Source organism: Ammodytes marinus (genome assembly GCF_949987685.1).
Source record: "Ammodytes marinus genome assembly, contig: scaffold_482, whole genome shotgun sequence".
Classification (NCBI taxonomy): domain Eukaryota; kingdom Metazoa; phylum Chordata; class Actinopteri; order Uranoscopiformes; family Ammodytidae; genus Ammodytes; species Ammodytes marinus.
Window position 1 is genome coordinate 2,501 of NW_027648025.1, and position 15,498 is coordinate 17,998.

Sequence of the window (15,498 nt, forward strand, 5' to 3'; positions counted from 1 at the left end):
ATTGTAATACATAGATTTTTTTTCCAAATTTTTACAACTTTATACAAATAAAAGTTTTTTTTAAATTTCTATAGCGACCAATCAGAAGCCAGTGCTGCAACACAAACAGGAAATGAGTTTAAACAGCGGGGTCAAGGAGGGGTCATGCGTTTCCATGTGGACATCAGGGAGTGTTCTTCAGCTAGGCTAACGTTCCCCCCCGTCTCCAGTCTTTGTGCTAAGCTAGGCTAAGCTAAAGGAGTACATTTGAGTAGATTTGGTGAAAAAGAGAAAAACTGTTGTTTGTGACTTTGTGTTTTTTTGGCTTGTAGAAGAGTCGTCTCCATGGTCACCGCTCTGTTGTCATGGCGTCTCCATTAGGCATGGGCCGGTGTGTCTGTCTGTCTGTCTGTCTGTCTGTCTGTCTGTCTGTCTGTCTGTCTGTCTGCCTGTCTGTCTGTCTGTCTGTCTGTCTGTCTGTCTGTCTGTCTGTCTGTCTGTCTGTCTGTCTGCCTGCCTGCCTGCCTGCCTGCCTGTCTGTCTGTCTGTCTGCCTGCCTGTCTGTTACAGTGATACCTTGTTATTTTAGCTAACTGTTAGTTACCAAACCATCAGAATGTCACATATGTCACACGGCCCATGCCTAACATCCCTCCCCATGGTAACAGCCTTAGCTTAGCTTAGCCCCCTCCTGCAGCAGTAGCCTTAGCTTAGCTTAGCTTAGCTTAGCTTAGCCCCCTCCTGCAGCAGTAGCCTTAGCAGTGTCCTGGCCGCGGCTAGCAAAGCGCCGTGTATAGCATACTGCGTGACGAGCGCTCCGAAGCCGCGGTAGAAGCCTACGTTTCCCTCCTTGCGTGTGATGGCGTGCAGACAGTCTTTGAACCCGTCGTACTGCGTGTTCACTGGCAGCACTAGCGGGCTCGCGGCGCTGCTGCTAGCTAAGATGCTGCTAGCGCCGTCCGTGGCGTCGATGATGGTGCGCGTGCCCTGCAGCGCCAGGCGATGCAGCGCCGTCTCCAGCGGAAACAGAAGCACGTCGGCCACCAGCGAGCCGAGCCACGCCGCGGCTAGCTCCGGGAAATACGACTCCAGGGGGTCTGACGCCGACGCCATCTTGGGCCGGTCACTGCCATCGGCGGCCATGTTGGATCTGTTGCTGCAGAAAGAAGAGAAGAAGAAGTCAAGAGCTGTGATCTGAGACTCATAGACAGACAGACACACACGCACACAGAGAGACACAGACACTCTCTCTCTCAGTCATACTCACACACACACACAGACAGACAGACAGAGTAACACACACACACAGACACACAAACACATAATAGACAGACAGACACACACACAGACATTCTCTCTCTCTCTGTCACACACACACACACACACACTCTCTCTCTCTCAGTCACACACACAGACAGACAGACAGACACACCCCCACCTGTCTTGCTGCCTCTTGCCCCGCTGGTAGACCCAGAGCGCGGCCCGCTGCACGCTAGCGGCCACGGCGTAGCGTAGCACGGCGTGCAGCGCGGCGGGAGCTAGCAGCGAGCTAACGGGGAGCAGACGCCGGCTGTGAGGAGCGCCCACGCCCAGCACGCGGGTCAGACCCTCACGAACGCAGTCCAGCAGCCCCGAGGAGGACTCATCCCGCACGATGTCACTCTGGGGGGGAGGGGGGGGGGGCGAGAGGGGGGGGGGGGGCATAGGCATTATTATACTGGTGTTAATGTCAGTGTGTGTGTGTGGGGGGGGGGGACGGACATAGGCATTAAACATACATTTTGAATGTATTTGAATGGTTTTCTATTAATTCAAACTGGGTCTGGTCAGGGCCGGCGGTAGCCAGGGGCAAGGGTTGGCACAGCCCACCCAAATGTGAGCTGTGCCAACCCAATCAAAATTGAAGATATATATATATTTTTTTTTAGGTGGAAGTCCAGACCCACTATCGGACGGACCTGTTCATTCGCTGTCCAGGAAAATGTCAAATAAAATTCAGACAATGAATTAATACTAAAGAATATACCATTACCATGCATTGCTTCTAATTGTATTATTGGGTGGGCACTGGGCAGGACAGCCTGCCTCCAAGTTACCCACCCGCTTATAGTGGTCACTGGTCAGCAGAGCCGGCCCGAGGCATCAGCGAGGCAGATTTTTTTTAGTTTGTGTGTTTGACATCAACATCATACTATTACTATTTTCAGTGAAAAATCTATAGTCACCTGGACGGTCTCTATGAGGCTGGCACAGTAGAAAGGGAGAGCCACGATCGCTGTTAACCTGTGGACAGACAGACACACACAGACACACAGAATATACAATCATTACATATAAAGAATACATCCTTTCTGACAGTAGAAGAAGACGTTATACTACATGGATAAGGACAGCAGAAGAAGACATTATACTACATGGATAAGGACAGCAGAAGAAGAGACCGACCCTTTGAGCAGCAGATGTCCCGCCAGCTGCTTCCAGCTCCACCGGTGAGGAAGCTCTCTGTTTGAAAAAGCAGAGTGAACCACTTTAAATAAATGTTCCTGAGGCCGTATAAAGTCACGTTTTTATATGTACATGACTCGCATTGATATGCTCTCTGTCTCTGTGTGTAGTGTGTGTGTGTCTGTCTGTTTGTTTGTTACCATGGCAGTGTGTGTGTTACCGTGGCAGTGTGTGTGTGTTACCGTGGCAGTGTGTGTGTGTTACCGTGGCAGTGGGGTGAATTCACTGATGATGCCCTCTGCTCCCAGCGAGATGCCGTGGACGATGAAGGTGCTGCCCATCCCCTTCCAGAGAGACTTTACCCCCTGGAAGAGACAAGACAGCATTAATACACACACACACACACACACACACACACAGACACACACACAGAGACACACACAGACACACACACAGACAGAGTACATAGTGTATAATCGTACCTGTGCCTTGGTGATGGCGTACATCACTCCCACGGAGGTGAAAGGCGTCAGGTGCAGACAGCGAGCGTGGTAGTTCACCTGAGAATAACAATAAAACATTTTATTTGTTAAAACAATCTCAAAGGGCCAATAGAGCATCTGAGAGCAGCAGGTCAAAGGAATCAACCATTGTTTGTTTGCAAAGCTAATATACACATGACATGTTTGAGTGAAAGCTTCTTATCATGTTCTGTATCGTGTGTTTCCATCTCATTTTAACTCGGAGACAACTCTTCCTTGTGGGTGTTTTTGTTGTGGGGCGCCACATGTCGAAGTGTCCCTGAGCAAGACACTGAACCCCAAATTGCTCCCGATGGTTCAGAAAGCGCCTTGCATGGCAGCTTCTACCATCGGTGTATGAGTGTGTGTATAAAATGTGTTAAGATTTGTGAAGCGCCTGTTTTAAATGTCTGCCGTTACCTGACACTGTCTCCGGAACACGATACAGGGATGAGCCAGAACGTTCTCTGTGAACAAGCTGAAACACACAGACAGTTTAGAGCCTTTTAATCTGAAAATACACCAGGCAGTTTAGAGCCTTTTAATCTGAAAATACACCAGTGATGTCATAATAATAAAACAGTTATTACAGGGTCATTAAAGGTGCTACGAGGAACTTTATAATATTTCTGAAACAGTCTAATTTTTCCTCTGAAGATCATAAATTACATGTAACAGCAAAACGAGACCATCTGTGTAAAGAATGCTATTTTTATATAGTTTTTCTTAATGCCTCTGTCATGGGTATACGCTCACCCAGGAACAACAGCTGGCGTGGTAAAAACACTACTGCTTTTGTCCAAAGGGGGGCGCTAGAATTAACACACACTGAAAGTTCCTTGGAGCAGCTTTAAAGCCATAAACATGATCAGAGAGAGAATGTTTCCAACCTCACGAGTCCGATCCCAAACCCGGCGAACCGACTCAGCTGCTCTGGAACAACAAATACAACCAGGAATTAATTTAACATTTTGATCTGATTGTGTACATTCATATTAGTGTGTGTGTGTGTGTGTGTGTGTGTGTGTGTGTGTGTGTGTTTGTCTTTGACTGTGTGTGTGTGTGTGTGTGTGTGTGTGTGTGTGTGTGTCTGTCCATGTGTGTCTGTGTGTCCGTCCGTCCATGTGTGTCTCTATCTTTCTGTGTCTGTGTGTGTGTGTGTGTGTGTGTGTGTGTGTGTGTGTGTGTGTCCGTGGTCAAGCTCATCATCATGTTTATTTGCAACAGGACAAAAAGCCTGTTAATCACACATAGATCCGCACAGATAGAAACACATGCAAGAGGAATTATAAAGCGTATCACAGAACCATTCATATTAATCATTCCACATTAGAGAGTAATACACCATTATGATTGGTCTGATCGTTTACATTCATATTAGTGTGTGTGTGTGTGTGTGTGTGTGTGTGTGTGTGTGTGTGCGTGTCTCTCTCTGTGTCTGTCCATCTGTGTGTGTGTGTGTGTATGTCTCTCTCTCTCTCTCTCTGTCCGTGTGTGTGTATGTGTGTGTCTCTCTCTCTCTCTCTCTCTCTCTCTCTCTCTGTCTGTCCGTGTGTGTGTGTATGTGTGTATGTCTCTCTCTCTCTGTCCGTGTCTGTGTGTGTGTGTATGTGTGTATGTCTCTCTCTCTCTGTCCGTGTGTGTGTGTATGTGTGTCTCTCTCTCTCTGTCTGTGTGTGTGTGTCTCTCTCTCTCTCTCTCTCTCTGTCCGTGTGTGTGTGTGTGTGTGTGTGTGTGTCTCTCTCTCTCTATGTGTGTGTCTGTGTGTGTATATCTTAGTTACACTTACAACTGAATCAACACTATATAGATTAAACGCTTGGATTAATCAGACAGTAAAGAAGATATAGATATAGATTAGATAGACTGGAATCAACACTCTTCAGAAATCAACAGATACAAAATCATTTCCTTTAGACACACTTGGTATGCTGCACACAAGCATACAGCTCCGGAAAAAATGAAGAGACCACTCCAAATATTCAGTGGTTGCATTCTGAATCTCATACTCTTTCTTTTTTCTATTCTACATACTACATCCGACGATAAAAATAATCTAGTTAGGATGCAGTAGGCATACTATTGGGACATACTTTTACTCTCTTATTTCATCCTAACATGGCTCCTTGATCTTGCTTTTATATCCGTCGCATCCCCGTTTGTTTTCATACGGAGGCTTCGTCGATGTGACGTCACTTCACGTGCACACTGGATTGTGGGTCAGAATCACCCAAATAGGATGCAGTTTTCAACACTAACAATCTTGGCCGCATGAAGTAGGACATCCGGGTACTTCTAACCATCCTAAATCTGGCCACAAGAATCAGGATATCCTAAATCTTTTTTCTACATACTATATAGTAGAAAGTATGCGATTCGGAACGCAACCAGTGTCTCTTGTTTTACTCTTTATAGGCATATGTTTGAGTACAATGAACATTTTGATTTCATACTACAAACATTTACCAAATTCACCCCAAAAATATTGTCATTAAGAGAATTTCCCATGAAGTAATGTAGAGATGAAGATTGAAGAAAAATCCAGACTGGTCTCTGAATGTTTCCCGGGGCTGTATGGGTGACATGCCAGATTTACCTCGATTCACTGCTGACTCGGGTAATGACCCTTTTCCACCTTGAATTCGAGAAATACATTTTCATATTGTGCAGGAGAAATCAATAATACATATTTTGAAATTATTTTGTTATTTAATTTAATAATAGAATAGACGGATAATAACGTCACTAAATCTGTTATAGGCTATATATTAAATAATATATATCATATAATATAATAACGTTGTCACACACACACACACACACACACACACACACACACACACACACACACACACACACACACACACACACACACACACACACACACACACACACACACACACACACACACACACACACACACACACACACCTCCGTTATCTAGAATGATCCGATTCCAACTGAGCTTATTAGCCGCTACCTGCTAGCAAACAGTTAGCTTAGCCTGCTAGCTAGCTGGATGTCATTTCTGTCCTGACATGACTTGTGTAAATATCCTTTGAAACCGAAGCCAACATAAACAAACGTGTACTATGTCTGTTGTTTTGTGTAGTAATCAGCTATGTAAAAATACTGTACTGAAATGAATTACACTGGTCTAGATTTGCGGTCATTGAATATCATCTATCTACATCTGAAACAGAAACAGTTAAAAATCAGCAGTTGGTTAGCCCGTTCCGTTGACTTCCCGTTATAGCATTAGCCCTGGAGCTAATCAGCGACCTACCAGCGGGAGGCGGGCCCGGCTGTGTGGCGTCCCAGGCGGGCTTGAGGCCTCCGTGTTCCCCCGCCGCCTCATCCCCGTGCTGTGGTGTGCGCTCGCCGGGGTAAGGGTTGCGGCTGCCGGGGATGTCTGGCGGCTCCGTGACCCATTGAGCTCCATACAGAGGCGCGTCTCGGCCGTGGTGGAAGCCCAGACCGTCGAAGCTATCCGGGCGTCGGTAGGCCATGGAGAGGGGCGGTGGGTGAGCTCCGGTTAGCGGCAGAATACGGTCATTTAACGGGAGATTTAACGGAATTCAAATCATTTACCGGGAGTTTGACCTGAAACCATTGACAGCGGGAGGACGGCGTATCAACATCCACCTGCTGACCGGAAAACTTCTTCTTCTACGGTTAATGGCGGCGGTGTGCTAAACCACCGGGAAGCCGCGGTACCGCCCCCGCCCGGACTGGAGTGGGAACACGAGACACACGCAAAATAATAAACAATAATTTTTGCTAAATACATTTTCTCTTAGAAACGTAATAATATCGTGATTTCAGAGGCGCGTCACGTGGTGGGAGCCGAGGCGCGTCACGTGGTGGGAGCCGAGACTATCAAAGCTATCAGGCCTCTTCTGTGGAACACTTTTATTTTTTTAAGATAATTTTTTAGCATTTTCAAGCTTTATTAGACAGTACAGAGTTGAAATGGGGAGAGAGAGAGAGAGAGAGAGAGAGAGAGAGAGAGAGAGAGAGAGAGAGAGAGGGTTTGCAGGTAAAACCATTAGATCTGCTAGGCCTTGTTTAAGAAAATTGTCCTTCAATCTTTGTCAACTATTTACTTTACATAAACCTTAAATAAGTGATTGTCTAATGGATTTGTCTTGCATTACCGTTTATGAGATATATATCAATGGCACAATTCACCCCATGGTATTCTCTCCAACCGCACAACTTACACCACACCGGGGGCAAGTTGTGCATCAAGACAACTTTTTTTCCAAAAGCTATATTTCTTCAACAGTTTATTCCAGATCCAAAGTTTTTATTGCCAGGGATGCACAACACCCTGAAATATATGTACATATTTGAGTTGGAGACTTTACTGTCAAGGCCTTACTTTAAAGTCACTTCGAGTGAAAAGTTGCACAACTTAGGCCACTCTCCCCTATAGAAAGTTCTCTTGCGAATATAGCGTTCATAATAAAGGTTGGCTAAGTTAAAAAAAAAAAAAAAAAAAAAAAAAATTCTCTCTAGAAAGCTTTCCCACCTTCTACCCCTTATGGGCGGCCCTGAGTGTAGCAGCAGTCTTAATACAGACAGTCTTATATACACATACACACATCCATGGAAAAATACATGAAACAGTTAAAGAATAAAAATGTATTAAGGACAAATAAATCATCTAGTCCTCTTCATGGTGAAATAATAAAAAGTTTGAGTCCGACCGATTCTTTTGGGGAAGTCCACTTCATTATGAAAAAGCAGAAAGCCCCGACACACACACACACACACACACACACACACACACACACACACACACACACACATACAAACACACACACACACACACCCCAATACACAGACACACACACACACACCCCAATACACAGACACACACACACACACACACACACACACACATAATCAAGGACAAATGTTTCCACCTGATCAGCCACTTTTTATCAGTGTGAAGCAGCAGGTGTTTAGTTATTTACTCATCGTTCTACAGCCGTGGACTTCACTCAGTAAATCTTTAAACTTTACGTGTGCCAATAAACCAATATCTTAATATAAACCTGACAACATGTAATAATGTTTGTTGAAGTCTAAGGTTGTGTTCCGAATCGCATACTCTTTCTTTTTTCTATTCTACATACTACATCCGACGATAAAAATAATCTAGTTAGGATGCAGTAGGCATACTATTGGGACATACTTTACTCTTTTATTTCATCATAACATTGCGCCTTGATCTTGCCTCTTGATTTTATATCCGTCGCATCCCCGTTTGTTTTCATAACATGGACCTATAGGCTTCGTCGATGTTACGTCACTTCACGTGCGCACTGGATTGTGGGTCAGAATCGCCCAAATAGGATGCAGTTTTCAACACTAACAATCTTGGCCGCATGAAGTAGGACATCCGGGTACTTCTAACCATCCTAAATCTGGCCACAAGAATCAGGACATCCTAAATCTTTTTTCTACCAAACTATATAGTAGAAAGTATGAGATTCGGAACGCAACCAAAGACTAAGCCAAAAAGCCAAAGGATTATATAAACATAATCAGTAGCTTAGCCTGTATCGATAGCATATGGTCGTTCCGAGCCACTTTACAGAACCTAGGCTTTGTATAGACACCACACACACACACGCACACGCACACACACGCACGCACACACACACACACACACACACACGCACGCACGCACGCACACACACGCACACACACACACACGCACGCACGCACGCACACACACACACACACGCACACGCACACACGCACACACACGCACACACACACACACACACACACACACACGCACGCACGCACACACACACACACACGCACACACACACACACACACACACACACGCACGCACGCACGCGCACACACACACACACACACACACACACACACGCACGCACACACACACACACACACACGCACACACACACACACACACACACACACACACACACAGTACAGATAGATAGTGGATCATGAGGATTTATTCACAGATTTTGACAAAAAGAGATTTTGACAACAAGCGTTCTCCAGAATTAACATTATATTAGGATCAACACCTCTGCTATATTCCAATTTATAAATAAAACATCTTATCAGTAGGACCTTGACTTCCTTGTGAATTGCCAGAAAACCCCGATAAGTTGCCAGTGGGTGTGGGCCGTGAGCCCTAATAAAAGCAGCAGCTCTGCTCTACTCTGGGCCAGACCATTGAAGACGTGAAGATGAGACAAGTCCTGGTTTTTCTGGGTGAGAATGTGTGGCGCTGGTAATGGCGACACGCAGCAGCAGTGTGTGAGAGATGAACTAACAGAATCTGTGTCTGCGTACATTTTGTTTTGTGAACAGATGATCATCCCCCGGAAATCAATTTCCATTTACTCTAACAATAAACCCTGGGTCTCCAAATCTGTCAAAAACATTATAAATAAGAGGAATATAAGCTTCCTTCAGGGGGATATGACACAGAACAGGGATCTGTCAAAACAGGTCAAAAAGGAACTCAAGCTCGCTAAGCTAACATACAAGGACAACGTTGAGAAATTACTGAGTACTGGCAACTCACGCCTGGCATGGGAGGGTGTGAAAAACATGATGGGGATAGAGTCAAAAAGACATGACATTGCTTGGAATGGGTCAACCGACTTTGACCTGTCTAACGAACTCAATGTTTTTTATAACCGTTTTAATGTCCATGATTTTAGTGAGGAGGTGTCTGGTTTTAAAGATGTTGATGTTGTTTTTAACACTGTACATAGCAGTGTGTTCATTGACGAGGCCATGGTTTTAAAACTTTTCCGTGGTGTTAAGGAAAGGAAAAGTCCTGGTCCAGATGGCATCGGAGGTCGGCTGCTGAAAAACTGTGCTGGGCAGCTGGCAAATATTTTCTGCTTCATTTTTCAGTTGTCTTTACAGCTGCATAAGGTTCCTCATCTGTGGAAGGACTCAATCATTGTTCCAGTGCCAAAGAACAACACACCTAAGGCACTTAATGACTTTAGGCCAGTGGCACTTACCTGCCTAGCCATGAAACTGTTCGAGAAACTGGTGAAAAATGCACTTATGGACAATGTGCAGGATAAGTTGGACCCTCTTCAGTTTGCCTACAGGTCAGGCAGAGGTGTGGATGATGCAACAGGGATGCTTTTAAACATGGTTTTTAAACACCTCGAGGAGGCCAGGTCTCTTGTTCGTCTGCTCTTTATTGATTTCTCATCGGCTTTTAACTGCATCCAGCCCCATGTTTTAGCAAACAGATTGAAGAGTCTTTTTAACATTGATGCTGGCCTGCTCAGTTGGTTGATGGACTTTTTAACAGTCAGGTCACAACGGGTGAATGGCGTTCTTTCAGATGTTCTGTTCTCCTCCACCGGATCCCCCCAAGGCTGTGTCCTCTCACCTCTTTTATTTGTTTTATACACAAATGAATGTCGTAGCCGACATGATAGGCGCCACATTTTAAAATTTGCAGATGATTCTATTATTGTGTCCCTCCTCAACGGTGACGACCCTGAGCACGGTCCTGTAGTGAGCGATTTTATGTATTGGTGTGAATCATCCTTTTTAAATATTAATGACAAAAACAAAGGAGATGTTGATAGATTTTAGGAAAGCCCCATCCCCCATCTCCCCTGTTTTAATGAACGATCAGCCTGTTGAAGTGGTGCAGCAATACAAATACCTTGGGACTGTGATTGATGAAAAATTAAGCTTTGAGCCCCATGTCGATGCTGTGTGCAAGAAAGCACATCAGCGTATGTACTTTTATCGGAAGCTCCGCAGTTTTAATGTTGACACCACTTTTATGAAAATGTTTTATTCTTGTTTCATTGAATCTATTCTTACTTTTTGTTTTGTCTGCTGGCACGGGTCACTTTCTGTAAAGCAGAAACATCGGCTGCAGGCACTTGTTAAACTGTGCAGCAAGATTGCTGGAACCCAATTGAGCAACCTCAATGACCTGTATAAGGTCAGGTCACTGAGGAAGGCCCGCTCAATCATGGCTGACTGGACCCATCCCCTGTACCCTGAGTTTACCCTGCTGCCATCAGGGCGCAGATACAGGCTTCCACCTTGCCCAACTAACCGGTGGAAGAAATCATTTATGCTGCTGCCATCAGTCTGGTCAATGACCACATGTAAATATGTGATCTGTTTGTGTTATTTGTTGTCTTATATGTTATATGTTTGCCATCTTTCTCTACTGCTGGCTGTACAACACACTGATCTTTCTCTACTGCTGGCTGTACAACACACTGATCTTTCTCTACTGCTGTACAACACACTGATCTTTCTCTACTGCTGGCTGTACAACAAATTGCCCCTCGGGGATAATAAAGATACCTTGAACCTTGAACCTTGAACCTTGAACCTTGAATAATTTTTTAGTTATTTTTTGGTTCTGAGTATTGACAAAAAAATGATGTTGCGTTATTGTCAGTTAAAGATGGTTGTATGGAAGAAATCTCCAGACGCAAACAGACAAGGTTTAGTCAAATAAACACCTGAATGTACATGTTGGACCTTTGATTTATACTAGTATGAAAGAAGACATGTTATGGAAGAGGGAGAGAGAGAGGGAGAGAGGGAGAGAGGGAGAGAGAGAGAGAGGGAGAGAGAGAGAGATAGAGTATGAAAGAAGACATGTTATGGAAGATAAATAGACACAAATCTAGAAATGTACCAGTTCTTGAAAAAGCAATGTTTTGGCCTGCCATGTCTCACCTAACCCTTTAAACCTGTCTGTCTGTCTGTCTGTCTGTCTGTCTGTCTGTCTGTCTGTCTGTCTGTCTGTCTGTGTCTCCAGCTGTCCTGTGTTGTGTGTGTGAAGGTGTGAAGTTCGGTCAGCTGTGCAGTGGAAACCCCGGGAACACAAAGAGGGGGTCAGACGGACCTCCATATGGATCTGGACACTATGGAGCGCCGCGGTAACAACAAATGACTGTGTTGCATTGTGGGAAATGTAGGCACCAGTTTTGTTTCCATTTTCTCGCAGTAAAAAAGTAGACTTGATATTGAGGTACATTTACTTCCAACTTATTAGAGAAGGAACTCGTGCAAATGATCCAATGTCAGTGATGTGAATGTGACGGCGAAAACTTTTAATTTCTTTAGTTCTATGCGTTCAGAATTAGAATCAGAAATACTTTAAAAAAATGTTTGTAATTCAGAATAGTAACGTGAAGAAATAAATAAGTGTAAGTAATTTGTGCTTAAGGCCACAGGGGTTTAACCAACAATACAGCTATAGCAATATAATAATCTAAGAATAAGAAGTACATACATACATAAGTAAGGACAGTATTCTACAATATTTACACAATGTAAGTACTGGAAGTAACTTATCTGAGTATATGAGATGTGTTGTACAAATATTGACATCAGAAAAGTGTTACAGTGTTATATACTTTATCCCAGTAAAGGATTTTTTACTGGGAGTTTTTTCTCAGCCGAGCTAAGGGTCTAAGGGCAGAGGGATAGATAAATAGATAGATAGATAGATAGATAGATAGATAGATAGATAGATAGATAGATAGATAGATAGATAGATAGATAGATAGATAGATAGATAGATAGATAGATAGATAGATAGATAGATAGATAGATAGATAGATAGATAGATAGATAGATAGATAGATAGATAGATAGATAGATAGATAGATAGATAGATAGATAGATAGATAGATAGATAGATAGATAGATAGATAGATAGATAGATAGATAGATAGATAGATAAGGGCAGAGGGTGTCATACTGTATGGAATGTAAAGCCCACTGAGGCAAATGTCTATATGTGATATTGGGCTATAGAAATAAAACTGATTTGTTTTTGATTTACAGTGTGTTTGTATTTGGGATCAGCTCTACTAATGGGTTTTTAATAAACCGATGTGTTTGTGTCTGCTGCTTTGTTCCAGAGGCAGCGGGAAACACAAAGGTCTGGACATCAAATGCACCGATGGACAAACTGTCTACGCTCCGTTTGACGTGACAATCGAGAGACGGTCCGTCCCCTACAAAGGCACCGACAAGGCCGCCATCAACAACGGCCTCCAGATGAGAGGAGCAGGTCGGTTTGACATCAACCTTTACCCAGAATAATTAGGATTGTTACATAGAAACACAAAAAAGTACAAAACAGGCAGTTTCCTCCCACTGAACTTGTTTGACATAATTGTAAAAAACAAAGGCATTAGGAAAAACTATATAAAAATAGCGTTCTTCACACTGATGGTCTGGTTTGCTGTTACATGTAATTTAAGATCATCAGAAGGAAAAAATTAGGACTGTTTCAGAAATATTTAAAAGTTTCACGTTCCAACTCAAAAAAACAATGCTGTGTGTTGTGTGTTTCAGGTCTGTGTTTCAAGCTGTTCTACATCCAGCCCGTTCAGACCTCTGGCTCAGTGAGCAAAGGCCAGAAACTCGGCACCATGCTGCCCATGCAGAGCGTCTACCCAGGGATCACCTCACATGTTCACGTGCAGATGTGTGACCTCACTGACCCCACAGGATACTTCTAATACTACGTGTGTCTAATGCTGCCTTCTAGATGCTACCTAATACACTCTACTTCTAATACTGTGTGTGTCTAATGCTGCCTTCTAGATGCTACCTAATACACTCTACTTCTAATACTGTGTGTGTCTAATGCTGCCTTCTAGATGCTACCTAATACACTCTACTTCTAATATACGTGTGTCTAATGCTGCCTTCTAGATGCTACCTAATACACTCTACTTCTAATACTGTGTGTGTCTAATGCTGCCTTCTAGATGCTACCTAATACACTCTACTTCTAATACTACGTGTGTCTAATGCTGCCTTCTAGATGCTACCTAATACACTCTACTTCTAATATACGTGTGTCTAATGCTGCCTTCTAGATGCTACCTAATACACTCTACATCTAATACTACGTGTGTGTCTAATGCTGCCTTCTAGATGCTACCTAATACACTCTACTTCTAATACTGTGTGTGTCTAATGCTGCCTTCTAGATGCTACCTAATACACTCTACTTCTAATATACGTGTGTCTAATGCTGCCTTCTAGATGCTACCTAATACACTCTACTTCTAATACTACGTGTGTCTAATGCTGCCTTCTAGATGCTACCTAATACACTCTACTTCTAATATACGTGTGTCTAATGCTGCCTTCTAGATGCTACCTAATACACTCTACATCTAATACTACGTGTGTGTCTAATGCTGCCTTCTAGATGCTACCTAATACACTCTACATCTAATACTACGTGTGTGTCTAATGCTGCCTTCTAGATGCTACCTAATACACTCTACTTCTAATACTATGTGTGTCTAATGCTGCCTTCTAGATGCTACCTAATACACTCTACTTCTAATACTGTGTGTGTCTAATGCTGCCTTCTAGATGCTACCTAATACACTCTACTTCTAATACTGTGTGTGTCTAATGCTGCCTTCTAGATGCTACCTAATACACTCTACTTCTAATACTACGTGTGTGTCTAATGCTGCCTTCTAGATGCTACCTAATACACTCTACTTCTAATACTACGTGTGTCTAATGCTGCCTTCTAGATGCTACCTAATACACTCTACTTCTAATACTACGTGTGTCTAATGCTGCCTTCTAGATGCTACCTAATACACTCTACTTCTAATACTGTGTGTGTGTGTCTAATGCTGCCTTCTAGATGCTACCTAATACACTCTACTTCTAATCAGCAACGTGACAAAGTGACACAAGCTTTCTAAGACAAAATCACTCTGGTTCATTGACTAATAAAACCTGACGAGCATTCATTTATTTTGGTGTGTGTTTCTTTAATGATCATAATCTCAGTGTATTTGGCTATTTCCCTATTCTATACTCTATTCTCTATCTATGGCCCCGGTCCTCCTCTGGACTAGTGCCGCACTGGGGCGTGCTCTCTGGGGGCGGGGTGCTGGGGGGCAGGCTCTGGGTCTGGGGGGCTGGCGCCGATTGTGTGTCGATGGGGAACGGTAGAGTGTGATCAATGTAATTTTAATGTTAATTGTGTTCGCATTGTTATAGCGTTATTATTATCACCCTGAGGAGCTGCCTCGGTCTCGGTTTGTCTGGGGCTGAGTACCGGTTGTCCTCCCACTGAGAATTGTCCTGCCGACGCTAATTGCATAACTGATACCATTTCTCTGACATTTGTTCTCTTTTGTTTATCTTCCATGACTGGTTGAGCGTTGCCCCGGGGGTTCTCTCCCTCCGTCTACCAAGCACTCTCCATGCTACTCGACTGACTCCGAGTTCTGTGTGGAATCAGCTGTCCTAGGAATGGATGCTCCCCGTTTGCTATTGCTTCACATCAGGATAGTACTCTTTCTACTCGCTTGCTTGTTCAATCTTTATAAATTCATTTTTGCCTTGCTCATTGGTTGCCTGTCTGTCCTCTTCCAGTTTCCCTTGGTCGTGACGAGACGGTGTGGATCTGGTCCCCCCTCCGGTTTTATCTGAGAATTGGACCATCAACGCGAATGATGTGCAGTGGTCAAGGGCGCCACCTGGAGACGT

At 43.9% G+C, this 15,498-nt stretch overlaps 1 protein-coding gene across 2 annotated transcripts in view; it reads right to left on the reverse strand.

The window, feature by feature from the left end:
• LOC307271173 (mitochondrial outer membrane protein SLC25A46-like) overlaps positions 1 to 6,576 on the reverse strand; it is a 6,839-nt gene extending 263 nt beyond the window's left edge. Inside the window, exons 1-10 of one of the 2 annotated variants that reach the window (XM_080055043.1) lie at positions 6,232 to 6,576; positions 5,542 to 5,580; positions 3,836 to 3,878; positions 3,366 to 3,423; positions 2,907 to 2,984; positions 2,689 to 2,789; positions 2,425 to 2,481; positions 2,205 to 2,262; positions 1,418 to 1,641; positions 1 to 1,135 (exon numbers count right to left, since the gene is read on the reverse strand). The exon at positions 1 to 1,135 is cut by the window's left edge and continues 263 nt beyond it. In XM_080055043.1, coding sequence (XP_079911169.1) covers positions 700 to 1,135; positions 1,418 to 1,641; positions 2,205 to 2,262; positions 2,425 to 2,481; positions 2,689 to 2,789; positions 2,907 to 2,984; positions 3,366 to 3,423; positions 3,836 to 3,878; positions 5,542 to 5,580; positions 6,232 to 6,454 — 1,317 coding nt within the window. In that variant the 5' untranslated portion in view covers positions 6,455 to 6,576 and the 3' untranslated portion in view covers positions 1 to 699. The remainder of the gene's footprint in view (positions 1,136 to 1,417; positions 1,642 to 2,204; positions 2,263 to 2,424; positions 2,482 to 2,688; positions 2,790 to 2,906; positions 2,985 to 3,365; positions 3,424 to 3,835; positions 3,879 to 5,541; positions 5,581 to 6,231) is intronic. The other variant, XM_080055044.1, reaches the window with a different exon arrangement.
• Between the last annotated feature and the right edge of the window lie 8,922 nt (positions 6,577 to 15,498).